The sequence below is a fragment of the Fulmarus glacialis genome, unplaced genomic scaffold (assembly GCF_000690835.1).
Source record: "Fulmarus glacialis isolate BGI_N327 unplaced genomic scaffold, ASM69083v1 scaffold24669, whole genome shotgun sequence".
In the NCBI taxonomy this organism is placed as follows: domain Eukaryota; kingdom Metazoa; phylum Chordata; class Aves; order Procellariiformes; family Procellariidae; genus Fulmarus; species Fulmarus glacialis.
Window position 1 is genome coordinate 25510 of NW_009231790.1, and position 19537 is coordinate 45046.

A 19537-nucleotide genomic window follows, 5' to 3' on the forward strand; every position below is an offset into this window, starting at 1 on the left:
GCTTTATTTTTCTGTATTTCTTTGACTAATTCCGGAATCAAATTAAGTAATTACAAGCTAAGGCAGACATAGGAAACCTTTAGAACACAACCTTATTTTCCCTGAGAGGAGCGAAAATATAGTTCACCGTCTTCAATAGAAACGATGCCTTGTGGAATTGCAGCTCAGAACCCAGTAGGTGCATCAGTGATTTCTCATAAACTACTTTGATCTGAATGCGCTTTGATTCTGAAATGGCCACAGGATTATATCTTGAGTAGCTAGTCAGCTGCAAACATAGAAGGGGAAGTGGCAGGCATTTTAGTGGGTTTTTTATTATTATTATTATTTTTCCAGTGGTGTGACAGCAAACAGTGCTATTGCAGTTTCAAACATATCCACATAGATGCATAATGAAAGTGATTTGAGACATTTTGTGGAATAGTAAAATCCATATTTCTAAAAGTATCTTTCACTTCAAATAAATAGTGTTGCCAAAGTTTCATACTGAATATGGGTTTACATAGTTTATGGAAGGTTGTTTTTTTCTTCTGAAGTTTATGGTAGAAATCTCTGTCAAAAACAAATCTTTTGCAAAAGAATTGCTCTAATACTCGTGACTATTGGTGGCGTCTTGTAGACATAAATTTTATATTTAGTTTAGTAATGCACGTCATAGGCATTGCCTAATAGCAAAAGTGACTATAGGAAGTGCTCCAAGGATTTTTCTAGAATGTCATTTAAACTGCATTTATATAAAAGTATTCTTAAAAAGCTTCTGCGTAATTACTTGGGGGGAAAAGTTGTTTCTCTACTCCCTTTAGTTTGGTTGCATAAAATATGTCATGAGAGTGGGTTACAAATAGGCTAAATCTCCATGGTTCTTACCTCTTTTATTTTAAGTAGAGGAATAGGAACTAAAGAGGTATAGTTATATTACAATTTGTCACACTACAGACTGAGTTGAATACAACAGAAAAAAATTAAGAAAAAAAAAATCTGTATCCATTTGTTGCTGAAGAAATTACATGGAGGAGAAAGAAAAGGTCTTGCTGACTTTATACAACACTGTTATCCAGAGTTATACAACACTGTTATCCACACAACTCTCAACATGATCTGTTGTGTCTTGCTCTGAAATTTGGACACCTATTTATTAAAAATATTTATTTTGCCTCTGCTAATATTTTAATATCCAATTATTTCATAATTTTAATTTACCAGGCTGTAGGGGAAATATAGAAGCTTAGAGACTTGTGGCAATTTAAGGAACTGGAAACAGGCATGGCCTTGATGTTCAAAAATGAAGCTGGGGCATGTGTGTTAAAGCCTCTTTGACTGTTTTTACTCTTATTTCTATTTCAGTGATCATTTTTGAAGCAACTTTACTTATCTGATCTGCGCTTGAGTAATGTTCCCAACAGTAGTATTGCAGGTGGAGGGTTTATGCACTTTTCTAAAGACCGAACACAGAGGTCTAAAGACCTCTTTTCCACAATGAATAATTGTGTTTTAAAAATGTGTAAGTATTTAAGCTCCCTTCAGTTTGGACCTGTTCTGCACATTCTCTGGCTATGAAGACTCTTGTTGTGTCTATAAGTAGCATTTTTTAGTAAATATCTGTCCCAATTACTGAACAAAAGCTCTAAAGTTTTATCTAACTTGTTTTCATAAATCGATGCAAGCATTCTGAGCTGTTAATGCTTTAGTCAGTTTGATGTGTCGATCACAAATATTAAGTTATATTCCTTTTCAACAGAAGGTGTACTAAATAATGACCTCTGTTGATATTAGCCTTCAAAGAACAAGATGAACTCTAGCCCTCTCACTATAGAACTGTTTGAAGACATATTGAAGGTACTTTTAAAAAAAAATTAAAATTTCCTTTTTTACTGTTTCTTTTGGTTCCAAAATAGCATTGTAAACTACAGACAACAGTCTTCCTAGCCATTGCAAAAATTTCAGAAATACAATTATAGTAGTAATTTCATGAAACACCAGTGAGAGTGCATGTTCAATAAGGACCTTGGAGATAAGTGCATATTACGATTACAATTTAAATATTCAGAGTTTAATGCTAGCAGGGTAATCATAGCAATGATCCTGATGGCTTCCTGTGGAAGTATCACAGGCGTTATTTGCAGCCAGCAGAAGTGCGTATACTTTAAGGCTGGCCTCATTTATTTGCTGATAAACAGAGAAACTTAGAACATTGTGCTTAAGATCAGAGGTAAAAAACTCTTTTATGATCCAAAGAAAGAGCAGAATAGCCATGTGCATTATTAGTATTTATATACTGCATCAGCGTATGAGGTGTAACTGCCAGCTTGACCGACATCAAGGAGGATATCGGGTGTACAGGAGGAAATGTTTGTTTTACAGCATTTAGTTTGAAGTTCATTTATATGTTATTAGAACCATAGAATCATTTAGGTTGGGAAAGACCCTTAAGATTGAGTCCAACTATAAACTGTAAAATATGTTATTACCAATAATACATAAAAAACTAAAGATGAAACAGTAAAGAAGGGAGGATTTGATTGTATAAGTAAATAGTTATAGTTACAGGTTTTTTGAAGTGTGAGTACAGCATGTATTTAGACCACCTCAGTAGTAACGTGGTTTGGTTTTTGCCACTTCCATTCTGGAGTCCATAATAGCTTTATGACTGCATAGACATATAAAGTTTGTCCATCTTGAGATGGAGATTTTGGACTAAACTATAAACATACGTAAGAGTTGAGGCTGTTATCTGTCACCTGCATGGAAGTGCAGACCACCTTGCTGCTGCTGGTTTCTCAGGATAATGGTTGTGATGGTTCTCCCATTCTGGAAATAATTATGGGATCTGATTTAATGCTTTTTGGTTTGCATGTCTCATACACAAATTAATATTTCATTATGCAACTGAAATACAGCTTTTCTGAGTTCTTACTCTTCTATTCTGTAGTGTGATAAAAGGAAACAATTTTTAAAAAGTCACGTTAAGAGAAATGAAGTGAACTGTTGCCTCTACAGGTGCGGACATTGTAACTCCTGAAGCGTCAAGGAATGCGTGCACGCTATCTACAGTTAAATGCTTTGTAACATTCTTCCTCTCAATCTTTGCCTTTTTTTTTTTTTAAACCTGCCTATGAAGCCAAATCTCAGCACTTTGCAAGTGGTGATGATACAGAGCAAATGTTTAGCAGCTGGTTTATTGAAAGTCACTTAAAATTGTTTGTTTACATAAGAAACTAGCAACACCTCTTTTCTCCATTGCTTCTCTACCCCTCATCTGAACTTGTTTAAAACTCTTCTGGGGAAGAAAGAGGGGCTAAACTTTCCAGAAACCAGCAAAGCCACTCCTATCTATTAGCAGATTTGTATTTTTACAACAGTTTCTAAAGCGTGCACATACAGTTTTTACAGTATTTTGTGATTTGGTTTGGACAGCAGACCAAAACATTTCAAAGCCTTTTCAACCAAAGGCATGGTATGAAGATGATGCATGTAGATGTTCAATAAAATACAGAAATAAAAGTACTTGTGTACATGCACATATTTTCCCTGGGGATCCTTGACATGAGAATCAATTCCCAGTATAATAGCTGTGTCAATCCTTTATATCTCCACATGCTGTTGCTGGACTCCACTACTTCTAGGGACTTTGTCAAGTGTAGTTCAGTGATACTAATATATATTTTAAATTTCAATTTTTGTGTGTAGTACAGTCATTACTACTACAAGGTTTTGTTTCGTAGAAAGTATCTGATAAAAATACATTTGCACTTGTATTTACTAAAACAAGTTGGAAAAATGCAGTTTTAGGAAAGAAATAATTTTTTTGTACCAGTTACTCTTGAAGTCTTAGTAATTTCTTTATTCAAAGGGCTTCTACTTGTCATCTCCTAGTATGGTTTGCCGGTCATTTCGTTACTCCCTTCTGAATCATTTGTTCCCTACCTGACATCATCACAAGGTATATGGAGCAATGGAGCTGGAGCTCTTCTCAGGCTTGTCCTGAGGTTTGAAACTTAGTACTGATGCTTGTAAAGCCTTAGGAGAATGCCTTTTTTATCACACTTACTCAAAAGCAGAAGCTAGTATCAGTATGTTCTGCAAGAAGAAATCTAATTATGATTGTTCTGCAACTTCAGCCTGAATCCCTGACAAAAGGGATGCCTGGATTGCGGAGGTTCAGTACATTCCCATCTCCTCTCCTTTTTACATCCACAGGGCTTCAGTCTGGTTTGGACTATGGTGCAGTGGAATGATTTGAGTTTACATGAGCCTGTTATCACGCTGCTCTGAGTATGGTTTTTTGTTGTTGTTGTTGTTCTGCAACTCCTTGTCCACCTCCAGCAGACATTCTGTGTGGTGTTTCCTACAGTTCCCCTGTGTTGGTGAAATGGGGACAAGACAAAACTGGGAGCAGGGCAAGACAGTCCCTTGCAGAATCTCTGTTCTGCTTTTTTTGCAGCGATGGCTGTGTAATGACTCATTTTTCATTGTGTAGTTTTCTTCGATATACAAAGAGAAGGCCCAGGTTTGTTTGGTCTGAAAGGCTCTTTTTGCTTTGTTCAGAATACGTAAAAATGTATCAAATTTTAGCACCAGAAGTTTTATGTAAGGGTCTTTTAGTCTTTGAGATTACTGATCTCTTGCAAAATTCCCATAACTTTTTTTTTCTCTATATTATCGTAGAAGGACAATGTAAAAGAAATGATGGTATGTAAATCTGAGAAAAATAAATGGTATACATAATGCTTCTGAGCTAATAAAGAGGGAAACAGATGAAGGCAAGGAGAAATAAAAATGTGAAAATAGACAGCAGAAGGAGATAGAATAAATAGCAGTGAATGTAATTTCATTTTGTTTTGCAGGTTACAGTTGCATAATTTTGCATTTACTGTTATGTTGGATCCCAATATTTAGAAAAAAAGTTAAATTTGGACTTTCAAAATATGCAGGAATTGTATTTTTAGAAACCTGTGTGTTACAGTGGATTTTGAGAATTTAATGATACCAAACCATTAGGGAACTTATTTTTAAACAGCTTCTTCAGAATACTGTTGTAGGGATTGTATTGTATGAATTTCCCATAGTGGTGGATGTCATAAATGCCATTGCACACAGAAAAATACAACCACATGATAATCATCAATATGATAAATAAATAAATGGAGTGATAGCTTTAACCGCAAGTTGATTTTTTTTTTTCCTTTCTTGCTTCTCAAAGTTGAATCCAGATTCTGAATAATTACTTGTTGTTGTTAATATTTTTACGATAATTACTTAAGTGTAGCTGTTTTCCTATAGTTAATTCCATTTTTCCTTGAAAATGAAGTATTTGTGTGTGGAGGAATTCTTGTAGGAATGGAAAAGCTATTACTATTTAAAGCCGGAAATAATTAAAGAAATATGAGAAGGCATTGTCTTTAATTCCAAATGTTGCAATAAAGAACATTGTTAAGAGTTTATACTCATGTTCGTTGTGTTCATCATTCTTTTTTATTAAAATGTTTAGTGTTGTCTTGTTGCGACAGTTGCAATATGATGAAAAAAGCAAACTTTGTGATTTAAAACCAGTGGTAATGTTAAGTGGCTGAAGAGTTTGGATATAATTTTACTCTTTAAAACAGGGCTGTGTGTTTTTTGGTGTGTGTGGTGTTTTTTTTTTTTTTTTTTTCTTCTCTCCGCTAAGAATCAGTGGAAAAACAGCCAGCTGTTCTCCACTTGGTGCTCTGTTTGAGCATCTGAAACCTTTTAGAGCAAAACCAGTCAAAGTTTCCAGCATATTGTAAACATTCCTTCAGCCCTAGTGAACATGCTGACATAACCCTCACTCTAGGGGGCACAATGTAAAGTATGAACAGAGGACAAAAAAATGTGGTAGCTTTATTTAATAGTCTCACTTAAAAGAAAAAATAAAGTGTTCTATTAACTATTTACAGCCTTTCATTTTCTTTCACCAGTTTCTCTGGAGACCTACTGGCGATAATGAAATATGTATTTAAAGAAAAGCTTCAGTTGTACAAAAAAAAGTAACAGTTGATTTTTAATCCTTGTCTATGGACTGTTATGTCCCTCAAGACGGTTATAGAGATATCATATGACATCTTTTTAATGGTATCAACTATGAAAATTCTTTAGTATAATATATATACATACGTATGTATATATATACACACGCACACATATGTATACACACATATATGTATGAAATGAGAGTATTGCCTTGTAAGATGAACAGCATCAGTGTATCATGCTGTAACACTTAAGTTAACTGCTGTAAATTGCTATTCTAATAATTAATGTAGTTAAGGGCTATAGATTTTGACCTCACTAAATGAATATCAAAGTAGTTAACACAAATGTCAGAACTCTTCCCTTATTATTCCAAAAGGCTTCCCTTTCACATTAGCATATCTGTTAGATTCAGTGCAGTTTATTTCAAGACTATGTAGTGCCCAAAACATTGATGAAATGAGAAGAGCCTTCAGTTGGCTAAAGGAGGTCTTACAGTTGATTGAATTCAATTACTGATTTTTTAATAAGCATGAAATGTTTCAGGCTGTCACCTTTTTTGGGTCAGTTAAAAACTATTTACAGAAAGAGTACAGGGAATGACTTTGTTCCTTTTGTTGTTGTTGCTAGATGATTATGATTGCTAGACTTCACTTACACGTGGTAATCTTAAGTTTACTTTTACTTTTTATGTACTTTGTACAACTTTCCTCCAGCTTCTTCAACACCACGACTAACCTTCACTGAGGAATTAAAGTTAATATTTCAAACAGTACTTTTATTGGAAAAAAAAAAAGGTGAAAATCCGTGTCCACTCATACCAGCCTCTTAGAAAAAAGTAATTGATGAGCTGAGTAGATACTCATCATTCCTCAGTATTGGGTTACTATATTGTCCATTACAACATGGATATCATTATTCTGAATCCTAAACTATAATAGTGCAATTATTTTAGCCATAAAAAATAGTTACCTTAAATATGTTTAATGACAGAATGAATACTGTATCCTTGTACCTCCCTGTATAGGTGAGTGATACGCTTGCTTTTTGGATTCTTTACTTGCTCATTCAAAACTGGTATTTGGTGGTGTAGCCATGATTGTCTAAGGGTAGAAGAGAAACAGGATTGGGTGGAAATAATTTATTTTATTAAAGGCTTTTTGACCCAAGGTATTTTTATCAGCACCTCTTTGAAATAATAAACCTGGTATGTTTTAAGCTGAAGTAATTAGTTAGATGTTTCATTTAGAATTCTGTATTGGAAAAGTTGGAGACAGTCTTGATGCTGTTATTTCATCCTTGTTGTCTTTGATTTGCCAACCACTGTTGGCTCTGCCACTCATAACACATCCTGGGCTGTTCTTTGTTAGTGTTAAGTGATTCTTCTTGCCTGGCTCTCCTCCTTTCCTCGGTGGTGTCTCCCATAGTTTGTCCTTCAGATGGTTTATTTTATTCGCCCTCCAGCTTTCTGTGCCACAGCACTGTTCTCTGATCCCTTTCTTTTCCTTCTTTGCACCTCTTCTCTGGGTATCTCATGAATCTATTCACTCTCTGTGCTGCTGACTTTCTGGTCCACCTTTTAATTACAGTCTTGTTTCCTTTTATCTAAGCCATTATCTACACCTGTCTCTCTAATTCTCCCCTCCATGTTCTCCTTGTTGAGGTTTAGCTGTCATCTCGGCATGTGAAAGCCATGACTATTAATCTCTGTTCTAATCCTCCTCTCTTGATAACCGAGCCTCTGTGGCCTTTCATATATGTGGTGTATCTAAATCTTGTAGACAGTTTCTGCAGTGTTGAGGAAAATTATAACATTTTCCTTTCCAGCCACATTTACAACGCTTGCCCAGCCTTTTAACCCACATCTCATTCATCATTTTGCAGTTGCTGTTTTTATTCTGTTTGCATAGCACCTAGCACAACAGTACCCTGTCATTATTATAATGAGAAATAGTTATAATAATTATTAGTGTGTTTAACCAATGTCTAGTTACTTTGTGAGCCATTAATTTTGAATGTAATGCATTATTCTTATTTCACCAAAGTGTGATATATACACACGTGGAATATTATTTACTCTAAATTCATTAACGGCTTTAAGTAGTGGTTTAATTTGTTAATGTTATCTCATGATTTATTTAAAACACAAGTATATAGTTTAAAATAGTAATTATATTGTAAATATCATTCATTGTTATAGCTTACTTGAAGGAATGCAGACCAGCTTTTTGATGTTAATATCTCAAATTATGCAAACTGTAAACAATTTATAAGTGGATTTGTGCTTTTTCTCATAAAGACAAGCTCATCTTATACTTAAAATCAGGGAATGAAACATAAAATTGTTCTCTACTTTATATTTTTGGCTTTATTTCTTTGAAATGATGAAACAAGTTAGAATGCTTTCTAACAACTTCGAGATATTTAAGTGCCCAGGGACAGGATAGGGATGATGTTTTGAAGGCAATAAATATTTCAGCTTCACATTTCAGTCTTTCTTCTTCGTTCCTTTGATCTGGCTTTGGTTTAGTTATCATTCCGCTTGAATGACTTCACACTGTCTTTCTTCCGCTCCACACCAAAAAGAAGTGTTCTGCACATATTCCATATGTTTGGACGCTCGTGTTGTAGGAGAACCCTCGTTGTTCCTCATTGTCTGCTGGTAATAGCTGCCTCTACGGTGAGATACCCTAACCACAGCTACGATGGGTGCATTTAGGCCCAATATGTAATTTACACAGAAAGCTGTGACTTAACTGTCACTGTTTGTTAAAAATAGTAGAGCAAGTAAAATTGTTTTTTGTGTATTTCAGAGAATTGTTATTACTACTGAAGCATTTTTCTGTAACAATAAACTAAACCAGTAACCCCTTCTTTCCACAAATACATGGTACTTTAGGCCTTAATCCATTATTTATGTAGTTGAAATAGTCTGCATTCTAGAAATTAAATTAGAGGGGCTGTTGCATGGAGTATTTTAATGGTTATCGCATCCAGCTAAAAAGTGGTGTCATGGATCTTGCATTTGGTTGTAAATCAATAAACTGCTGCATTCGTGTGGAGTCCTGCCAGTATCCGGGCATCTCCATGTGAGAGTCTCTCTGAGATCAGGAGCAGGATCGTGGGGTCACTTATATAAGATTTTGTGTACAGAAATACATGTGTCCGTATACTGGACTGATACTCGTGTCTGTAGCTTATACACAAAAGATACTAAGGTAAGTTTCCTGAATTTTGCTTTTACATGGGCAGATCATACATGTTTCGATGATGGTTATGTTTTTAGCTACTCAGTATGCTGTGTATTATGTTGTCTTCTCCTTTGGGAACATGTGTTTATATACGTTTTCTTAAAATCTATATGGACTATATAAATGGTGATAACGGATTTTGTTTCAACACAGATTAGTAAAAGAGTCAATTTTTTATTTCTTGGTGTCAACAAGTAAAAAGGAAAACTGTTTAGAAACAGACCCAGCAATATCCTTCTTCAGCTGCCTTCCAGCAAGTGAATAGTTTGCAGTTTGGTGGATGGTGAAGCAATTTTCCCTCAGAAGTATTAATATTTGAGGAGGAGAGGAAGGAATGTGTAAGTGCAGCAAATCTAAATACATAGGGTCAGTGCATATATGTAATGTGGGATCATCGGGGTAATCAGCAGGAGAGCCTGGCCTTTCCAGGCAGATCACCATTTGAAGATCTCGGCTTCATCAGTGGGACTGAAGGCTCAGCCATTACTGTGCTTTTCCATGCCTCAGCCTTAAAGAGCAAGGTTCATTTTTGTCTACAGGCATAAACCCAGAGTCATACTCACCTGTGATAGACAAGAGATGAAGCCTCTCCCTCTTGTGGAGTCCATCAGAATCTAAGTTTCAGAAGCTTATTCGGTGGCAAAATGTATCCTTAGCACAGAAATTTCTTACTCCGCTTTTGTGTTCCTCTAAACTCAGGAAACAATGGTCTGTTTGGACACAGGTGGGTTTTCACTGCTGCCAGCAGTATTTGAAAACCTGGCAAAGAATTTACGTATTCATGAATTAAAGTCTGATATAATCTTTATAAGAAAACATCAGGATTTTCACAATCTAGTTATTTTTCATATCACTGAAAAACTCTCTAAACTACGCACAGGGCGCTTGTGTGTGGATTTGCTAATGGGATGTGAAACTTGCTGTCCACAGAAGTTGTCCACATGTAGCTCATGGAGGTACACATTTTGTACATCTGTGTATTCACATACAGTCTAAAATGTTTTAATTTGTTGAAGAGGCTGTGACCGAGACAGGTGCATCTCCTGTTCTTGTTCGCTGTTGGTCAGCCCTTGCTTTCATACAGGGCATGGCGAGGACCCTGCGAGTGACAATACTGGTTCATACCACATTTGCTGGGACATCTTGAGTTTATTTAACCGCTCATGTAAATGACTGGATTGCCTTGTCCTTCATTAACCTGACTTGCAATGCTGTAATGTCTCACTGTGTTTAGTTGTTACCTCTTGGAAGACATTTTATGAAGCAAGGAAAATATTTATGATTAAGCATGAAGAGGAAGTATGTAAGATGTTTATATTTTCCATTTATCAGTACACTTCAGAGTGCTACTTTCTGAAATTGCATTTCTGGACTTCATAGTCAACTTTCACTGAGATGGTTTGTGCTGTGTAAGATTGCTAATTCTGTTGCCATATCCTTTATACGCTGAAACAAGAAGAATCTGCTGCTTTTTAAATTGGGGCCAAAGAGTAAATTCACCCTATTTTTATATTCAAGCCGGCTCAGCTTCAGGGGATTTAAGTGATGTAATTGTATTGTATTTGGCCCCACAACTAGTCCAACTGAAAAAAATAATCTTCAAAGTGAGTATTTTAGTGCTTCACGCAAGGCACATTGCTCAGTGTCTTGGGAAAAAAAAAAGTAAAGCTTTTCTTATATTTGTGAGCCGTGGTCCATTGTTGTACATTTGTTTTCTAAGTTTCTGTACAAATCTTAACTGCACAAAAAGTAGAGAGAGCTAGCTCCTACATCCTTAAAAAAAGAAGTTTTATTCCTGGTTATAATGAGATGTTGCATCTATTCATGGGATTAAGTCCTTAAAATAAAGGAAGGTGCATAAAACCAGATTCCTAAAATTTTACAATATAATATTTCAAAATAAAAATATATTCCTAAGGAAGAAGATGCATAAATAGAGGCTCACTAACAGCAGAAGGACTGGCATCTTGTCCTTTTACATTTAGATTTGTTGCATTTCCATCTGACTGGACCAAAAATGTTGTTCCGATGTCTCTTGACGCTTACCAGTGTGTATATGTTTGAATAAGCTTTGGGTTTTGGTTTTGTTTCCCGTGTGGTTTGGAAGTATTAGATGTATTTTGTGGGGAGGAAGGTTTGTTACCCAATGCCCGTAAACTGAATTAAGGATCTTTGGGAGGAGAAGTTGAGGTTTTCCCCGCTCAGTGTTTCCCCCCAAAGCGACACGTGTCTGGTGCTCCGCTGGTGAACCGTGCTGCTGCCCCGCTCCCGGCTTCTCCTTCAGGGTGTTGAGCCGTACGTAGGTCTCAGAAGATAGTTCATCCTCTTGCATATTCTTTCCTGTGAACTGCTGGTAGATTTTGTTCTGGGAGAGGGGAACGACATGCTCACCATCGTTCAGTATCAACTACTAACTTAAAAACTTCTATATTCAGCAGCTCCCTGGTACATGGGCTTCAAGGGGATAATTCAGCCAAGTGCCTTTGCTGCTAGAGCTGATGCATAACTAACTCGTCAGACCGTTCATATCATTTTTAGCTCTGGAGGCATCGTTGGTGTGCCCATTCTGAGAAACTGAGGATTTTTGTACTTGTAACTTTGATCTTTTGGATCCTCTGTAGTAGAAATTTAAATCCTAAATGCTCTCTTTGCCCGTTGAATTTATACAGGGAAAAAATGTTGATTTTGGTGTTTGGGATTTTTTTTTTTTCTGTGTAATTTTTATTGTCTTGTAAATGAATGGAGAATATGGTAACTTAGATCAATATACAGATATGCTTCCCTCTCAAAGGAGTTTAGAAAATGGAATTGCTGTGACAGTAGAAATAGAGGATATCTGCGTAGGGGCGATGGAAGCTTTCTAGCAAATTTGAAGAAAATTTGCACACGCTCTTCTTTGAACACAAAACCAAAAATGCAAAACAATTATCACCAAAAATGTGATACAGGATTTTGTTCTGTTTTGCTCTGGTTTTTGCTGGGTAAGAAAGGTATTTTCCTTTTTCTGTAAGGAAAATAGCAGTCTCCTTATGTCTTAAGTATTCCATCAGCTGTGAGTAAGGTACCAAAATAAAATATTTTTTTTAAAAATATGCATGATGAAAAAACTATAAAAGTAAACACTAATATACTTACTCAGAGCTTGTGGCATTTCTTTGATCTCTTTGCTAATAGAATTACCTTGCTCTCCTACACTGCAAACGGACACTTTGTGAAGATGTAGGATTATGTTCTTTGTCCCATTGTCAAAGTCTGGTATGAAAACCACAGAAGAGGATGTGAATACTGTAACTTTGGGATTGGCAGCTTCCTGACCTTTATAAAAGGCTTGCTCGGTGCTGTAATAGCTAGTTCAGTGCTGGCAAGGTGACAGACTAGATGAATTAGCTGGTCTTTTCCGTCTCTTATGTGTCAGATTCTTTGTTTTATATGGAAATAATTTCTGTCAAAATGGGAAATTTGTCATGAGGTACTTCCTCTGCCTGTAAAATGCAAATGTCAACCACAGGTCTGTTTGAATGTGTCTTCTGTTACAAACCAGTGGTGGAGCCAGCTTTGTCCATTGATGCCGCCGTTGTGTTCCCCTGTGCTTTAACACAAAGTCAGGCAACTCCACTGACTGGCGATAGTAGAAACGGGTAATGTAAAGTTGATAACGCTGCCTGATTGTTTTCTATGTGAGGAATCATATCAAAAATTCTTAAATATTTACAAGTTATCAGAATTTTTGCCTGTGATGTGTCAATATGGTGGATGTGTCTATTTTTTAGATGTGTATCTATATATGTGCGTGTACATAAGATGTTATACATGCGTTACTATTGATATACTATGATGCTGTAAGAAACCCGAACTGATTTCTATATAGGTATCAACATTAATATGTCAAATAGTATAGGCTGTTAATATGAAATATCTTTGCATAAAGATTTAACATCTGTCATTCCTTTAAAGGCTGAATAGCTATTACAGCATTATGGGTTTCTAATAGATTAGGAAAGTACCATATGTCACGCATTACCCTGCTTTGCATTTTGATGTATGTCAAGCGGTGAATAATCCTGCATCTTGTCTGAGGAAAGATGGCGCTGGGATAATTTTTTGTTTGTTTTTAATGGGAGCAGATGATCATGCTAAAAGAAATTCATTTAAATATCGGGGGGGGCAATATACTTTTAAAGGTGAGATTAAAAAAAAAGAGAGTTATACAGCGGGTAGTAAACCATTCAAACCAATGCAGACTTTGAAGATGGAGGTATTGTCGTAAGCTATTAACGCCATGTTTAGGTGTGCAAAATTCACCTAAAAAGTAAGAGAAAGCAAAAATACCTCTAGCCTTCTATTCCCTTCTTCAAAGTATTGCGAAGGGAAGTTTGGCAGAAGCGGGGACAGGAAATTGAAATCTGAATACTATTTTAAACTGATAGGGTTAAAGGCCTCTCTTTTACACTAGCACACTTGTTCTTTTATTTGATACTTGAACTCGGGAAATTTTCTGTGACTTTCTAGGGAGAAGGAGGAGCAGCTGACTCGGGTGACAGAGGTACAGAGGCTGCAAGCCCAGCAGGCAGATGCTGCCCTGGAGGAGTTTAAGCGGCAGGTGGAGCTGAACTCAGAAAAAGTCTATGCTGAGATGAAACAGCAGGTGAGAAGGTCACAATGCCAGCCTTTCTGAAACTCTGTCTCAGTAGGATAGCATATTCTGATCTTATAATGCCAGAAACACGCTTCACTTGAGAGTGCTACATCAAAATCTTTCACAATGTAGTGTCTTTGCTAGCAAGTCAAAAAGGGACGTTAGCAGTTGTTTCATCTTTCTAACAAAGCCAGAATTGTCATTGTTATAAAGATAGCTGCGGTTATGATACTGATTAGGGATTTTTCAGGAGTGAGAGTATAAAGTGTTAGTTTATACACCCCGATGGAACAACGTTTGTAATTTTCCACTTAAATGTGTGTCTCTTCCTACTCTTTTCGGAACGACTCTGTCTCCCGTTAATGAGGTCTTATAATCAGTTTGAGCCTAAACAGGGGCAGAGCCGTTGTGGCTGCTGGCAGTCATGTGCAGAGTGAAAATTAGTAGCAGGAATTTATGTAAAAAGATTTTAGTGTCTTAAATTGCTTATGGAGCAAACAATAGTTAAACCGTTGTCCTGGGGGTTTTACAAATGCGTGCCGCATTTCACTTATGAGTGAAATAAGGAACAAGTGACAGGTGATCAAAAAGAAGGGGAGAGAAGGGAGTATTTCCTTAACTTGCTCACGTAGTCAAAACCTCTCTACATATTTCAAGCTTGTAATTCTACCTGACCATATACTCAGTTTTCCAACCTCACCTATCATAACCAAACCTTGTCATTGACAGTAGGATGCTGCAATCTGATATTGTAATGGATTTCTAAGGATGCTGGCTTATAATTTAACAAATTCTCTTTTTGTTGTTCTCGTGAAGTTTTTTTTCTATAAATCCTCAACAAAAGTGAGAACTTAAGTAAGGCATCGCTGATATTTTTAAGACCCATGCAGACAGCAAATAATAAGAATTTGGAAATTAAAAAAGCATAGAACAAACTTAAAAAAGCAAGATTTGTTCTGCAAACTAGACCCATGAGGGCAATACGACAAATCCTACAATTTTAATCTGACATTTTCTGTGCTGTGAGAGTCTCCTCCACTTTCTTCACGATGACTTAAAATAATATCTTATTTCTGCTCCAAAAGGAATATAGTCTAATTCTAGAAATACTAATAATAGTTTCATTCACTTAAAAAAAAAAACAACAGCAAACAAACAATCCAAAACAAAAAAATGTGCAAAAGAATTTGGAAAACTTAAAGTCAATTGTCATTTAAAAATGACTGCAAATTTCTTTTAGAATATTCCTGTGTTCTGGGAAATTTTGAAAATAAATTATGCTGTACTCCAAGAATCAGCCATGGGTTTATTCTGTCCCTGCTTGCATGCTAAAATATAGAAATAGTAAATGACATTGTACGATTGAGCAGTACTGTTCTACAGGAACCAAGGTTCAAGGAAATACGTCAAAGAAACACTACCGAAGCTGTCTTCAGAGCTTTGTCCTTTCTCATTCTTCTGCACGCACATACTCTTTAGATAAATCACCCGTTAGATTGTAACATATTGGAAAATTCTATTTTTTGTGGTTAGGTGGAATGTATTACTTATAAAACAAAAACTGTAGCTATAGCAACACTGTACTTCTAACTACACCAGAAATATTGGGCTTCTAAAACCATTTTTTGGTGTGTGGTAAAGTTAATTATGGAGATAAGTAGGATGGGGTCTGGCATTGTCAGTTCTTGTAATCAATATTTGATTCATGGGCTTGGCTCTGTGATACTTTCGTGCCATCTGCTTCTTATTTTGTCAAGCTTGTGATTATTAAGAGTCACCTCATGCCCATTGGTGGGTGAGTGGTACATTTTTAACTGTAAGATCTGCATTTTTTTTCTAATAGTAACTAGCAAAAAGAGAAACAATACATAGACTATGTCATGGTACTTTAGATCTAGTGTTTCCTGGGTTTGGCAAATAATGATCAAGAGCCCTCATTGCACTTATAGGAAATACATGAATGTGGCCTAACGAGTAAAGCACAAAAGCCAGTAGAGTTAAAGCATCTTTGCATATGTTTTTACTATTTCACTTTTTAGAATGTTTTCAGTCTCTTAAAAATAAAAGCCCTTTAATAAAGTAACAAGATCTTTTATTTTTCTGGTTTTTGTTGAGCTGAGTAAAATATGGCTGTGGACATGCAATTTGAGTAAGTTTGGAGGCGGAGGAAATTATTCATAAAATACTCATTGAAGTCCCTTTTCTTAATAGCAGATAGTAGCAGTGAGGTTCAAGAGCTACTGGAAGGATAACTTGTTCCTTTCTATTCTATTTTTCCGCTTTCTATCTGGCCAGCTATTCCTAGTCCTGTATCTTCCTCCCTTGCTGCAGTATTTTCCAATAAAATGCTTTTCCTACTCAGAGTACTGCCTTTTCTCCTCCTTCCCTGGCTTAGAAGTGATGTCCAGGCCGATTGGCAAAGACATCTGTTGAAGACAGAGCACTCCCTTAGGCCAAACAGGATTTTGGCTTGGGGTTCAGGAATTCATGCGTTTCTTCTTTTGGTACAGCAGATGGACTTGTGGCAGCACTGGTCCTCCCGACAGCTACAGCCCTTTTCTGTCTTTTTTTAGAGAGACCGTTTGTTCGCTGCTTGTGTTGGGACCTAGATCTAAAAGTAATTGATGAGTCTGCACTGCAGCATAGTACTGTGTGTATATATATATTCCCCTGGAAACACGCCTGATGTACAGCTAACAGTTGTGCTTTTGATACAAAAGCCTTTGTTAATTGGGTTATGAAATTGCTTCCTTGATGCTGTGTGCTGGAATCTGTGGGACTCATTATTCAGAGGCGATGACTATCTTCAGAGAACTTTACTTGCAGCCAAATAATTCTCTTTTAAGTTATTTTACTGATTTAATGTAAACTTACTTTAAATGTGTAGTTTGTGCACTGACTCACACGATTTCCCTTGAATTTCCACAGGCAATATATTTTTAAGTGAAATATATTTAAGTCTTAAATATGTCTATAAAGAATTTTAACTTAATTTTGATGGGATGTTCACCACTGTCAAGTGAAAAACTGAGCCAATACTTTGTAATGAGGGAGTGACATGGTGTAGGTCATCACTATAGCCTTAAGTAACTAATAACATGCTATTCACTGAATATTAATTTTCACTCCATACAAATAGTATTTTTATCATTCTCAGCAAGTTATATTCATGTCTTTGATGGTTTGCAAACAACTGTAGAAACGTCAGGACATTTCAAGCTATGCCTTTTTAAAAAAAATTAAATATTCCCTTTCTTTTACCATGTAGATGGAGAAGGTTGAAGCAGATCTAAGCAGATCAAAATCGCTCCGGGAAAAGCAATCGAAAGAATTCTCCTGGCAATTGGAAGAGCTCAAGCAAAGATATGAGCAACAGGTCAGTTGGGTTGCTCCTTCGGGTGGAGGGGAGGAGGGACATCCTTTCCTGCAGATGTAGGCCAGTTCCTGTGGCAGGCTTAATCCTGTTCTCGCTGTGCGTTACTGTTCTTTGTATAAAGACAAAATTTATAGGTATGCCGAGTTTATGCGATGGGGGATAGAGGGGGAAGAGTCTACATAGAAAATATTTTTGTTTCCTCTTTGCAATCCTTTGTACCTCTGACTCTTTCAAATTGTTTCCCAGGCTTGCAGGTGGCAACACCTATTTTCATAATGGCAGATGAAATTATTTAACGTGTTATCTGTTTTTCTTCTTGTCAAGAAACAGCATTTTATTCTTTTTTTTGTCGCTTTTAACATGGGGAGTGTTCATATGAATGCTTGTTTTGGCCCACTGATGGTGATTTTTCTTCATTGTAATGTAATTTCAGGGTTGGGAAATATTCAGGAAACATTTGGGTGGAGACAAGAAAGTTGAGTTCAGTAGTGTTGCGAAGTGTAAAGGGAAAAAAACAGAAATAGAAGCAGACAAATTATTGCATGATATAAACTTGAGAGCTACGCAGCTGAAACAGCCCGTCAAACACTTGCATAAGGTGGTACTTTGTCATGAAACTAAAGTGGTGTCTGTTTGGTAACACCTGTTAAAGGATTGAAAAAATTTTTTTAGCAATGATGCAGTTAGTTCATAAGCCTGAAGTTCTCTCTTATCAATGTTTTTGCATGGATATAAGTTTACATTTCCACCAGGGAAATGTGGTTTCATTTCTGTTTATCTTCTGTGCTGGTAAGAGGATGAAATACTGCAGTTGGCTTGTGGTACGAGACCTGCTCTGGTCTGTCTGGAAGGGGCTTTTTCAACTAATTAAGGAACGGGATCACTTTGGTAGGTGTTGAGAGAGACCTTCGCCTGTGCCTGGGAGGAACAGTAGTGTGTTTTGTGCATGGCTCTCAACTTAGATTTGAATCGAAGGGAGTTTGTTGGTTCAGATCAAAGTATTTTCCTTATCCTCACTCAGAATTGTCAACGTTACCAACTGTGTTGTCACCTGACAAAGGGTGAGAAGCTGTCCCATGTAATAGATAGATATCCACAGGCGTTTTGTTTTACTGGGTGGTATTATTTATGATGCTTCTGTTTAAGGATTCAGGAATAGTCCAGATTGCAGAGGTATTGGGGGGTTTTGTTTCGTGGGTTTTGTCTTGCAGATGACCTCATTTGCCAAAAGAACAGTAAGAATTCTACCTCTCTGTCATGATTTAGTATAATCTCTGGAATAAAGGCTAGAAATCACAAATGCAGTCACTACTATGTAATCATGGCAACAGATTTTCTTCAAATTATTTATTCCTGTGAAAGCCATTGCAATAATTGCTTGCATTAAAGGTGAGGAAGTTTGGCGTGTCAATGAAAGGACGTACTGAAGGGAGGACAATGGGAAGTGTTGGGGTTAGCTGTGCGTCTGCCTTAAGGTGAATTTTTTAATGGAATCTTATATGCATATCATTTTAGTGATATGGTTGGTTCACTTTTTTCTTTACAGTTCTCATAATTTTAGAAGTCCAAAGTAAGCATTTGTTCAAAGATTTTGTTCCCAAGTTTAGGAACATGATCTATAGAGATAAGTAGTAATCTGCAGTTCATCAGATGTCATGACAATCCTATTCCTACCTACAAATGGTAATTTTTTACTTTCGGTGTACATGGCAAAAGCTACCAAGCCATAGATACAATCTTCTGCCAAATAACCTGTTGCTTTTGCACATTAAAGGAAAATGGTAATGCCTAGTAGTGTCAGGGTTTATTTTTTATTTGTTTTCTTGCATCATCATGCCTATTATATTCAGACCTTCTGGAGACTCAATCAAAAAAACCCCAAAAAACAAGAAATGAATGTGATACTTAAAACTTTTTTGGTGAATCTTTTTACATTGGTATTTGTAACAGTGTTGATATTGTGGTAAACATCAGTGAAAGCATTTTCCGCTAAGATGAGATGTTTACTGCTTCACTTTTATTTTATTTAGGATAACTATTTTTTACTGTAAGAAAGAACAGCTAGACTTTATGAAACATCACTGAAACCCAAGAAAAGGGTTTCAGCACTAAACAGCTAAACAATGAAAGCCTCAGAAGAATTTTCAGAGGAATCCTTTTTATGCCCTTTTTTAAAATTTATTTCTCTTCATACTTCATTTGGAATGTTCTTTGAAAGCTTGTGAACATGAAAACTATGTGACCCTTCCTGCAGATTGCAATGGGTTATCATTGGAAACGACGCTC

The 19537-nt window shown here is 36.3% G+C and overlaps 1 protein-coding gene across 1 annotated transcript in view; it reads left to right on the forward strand.

The window, feature by feature from the left end:
* The window catches only part of CEP112 (centrosomal protein 112kDa), a 138401-nt gene that overhangs the window by 17607 nt on the left and 101257 nt on the right, over positions 1 to 19537 (forward strand). Inside the window, exons 10-11 of the mRNA XM_009584694.1 lie at positions 13749 to 13884; positions 17144 to 17251. Of these exons, the coding sequence (XP_009582989.1) occupies positions 13749 to 13884; positions 17144 to 17251 (244 nt within the window). The remainder of the gene's footprint in view (positions 1 to 13748; positions 13885 to 17143; positions 17252 to 19537) is intronic.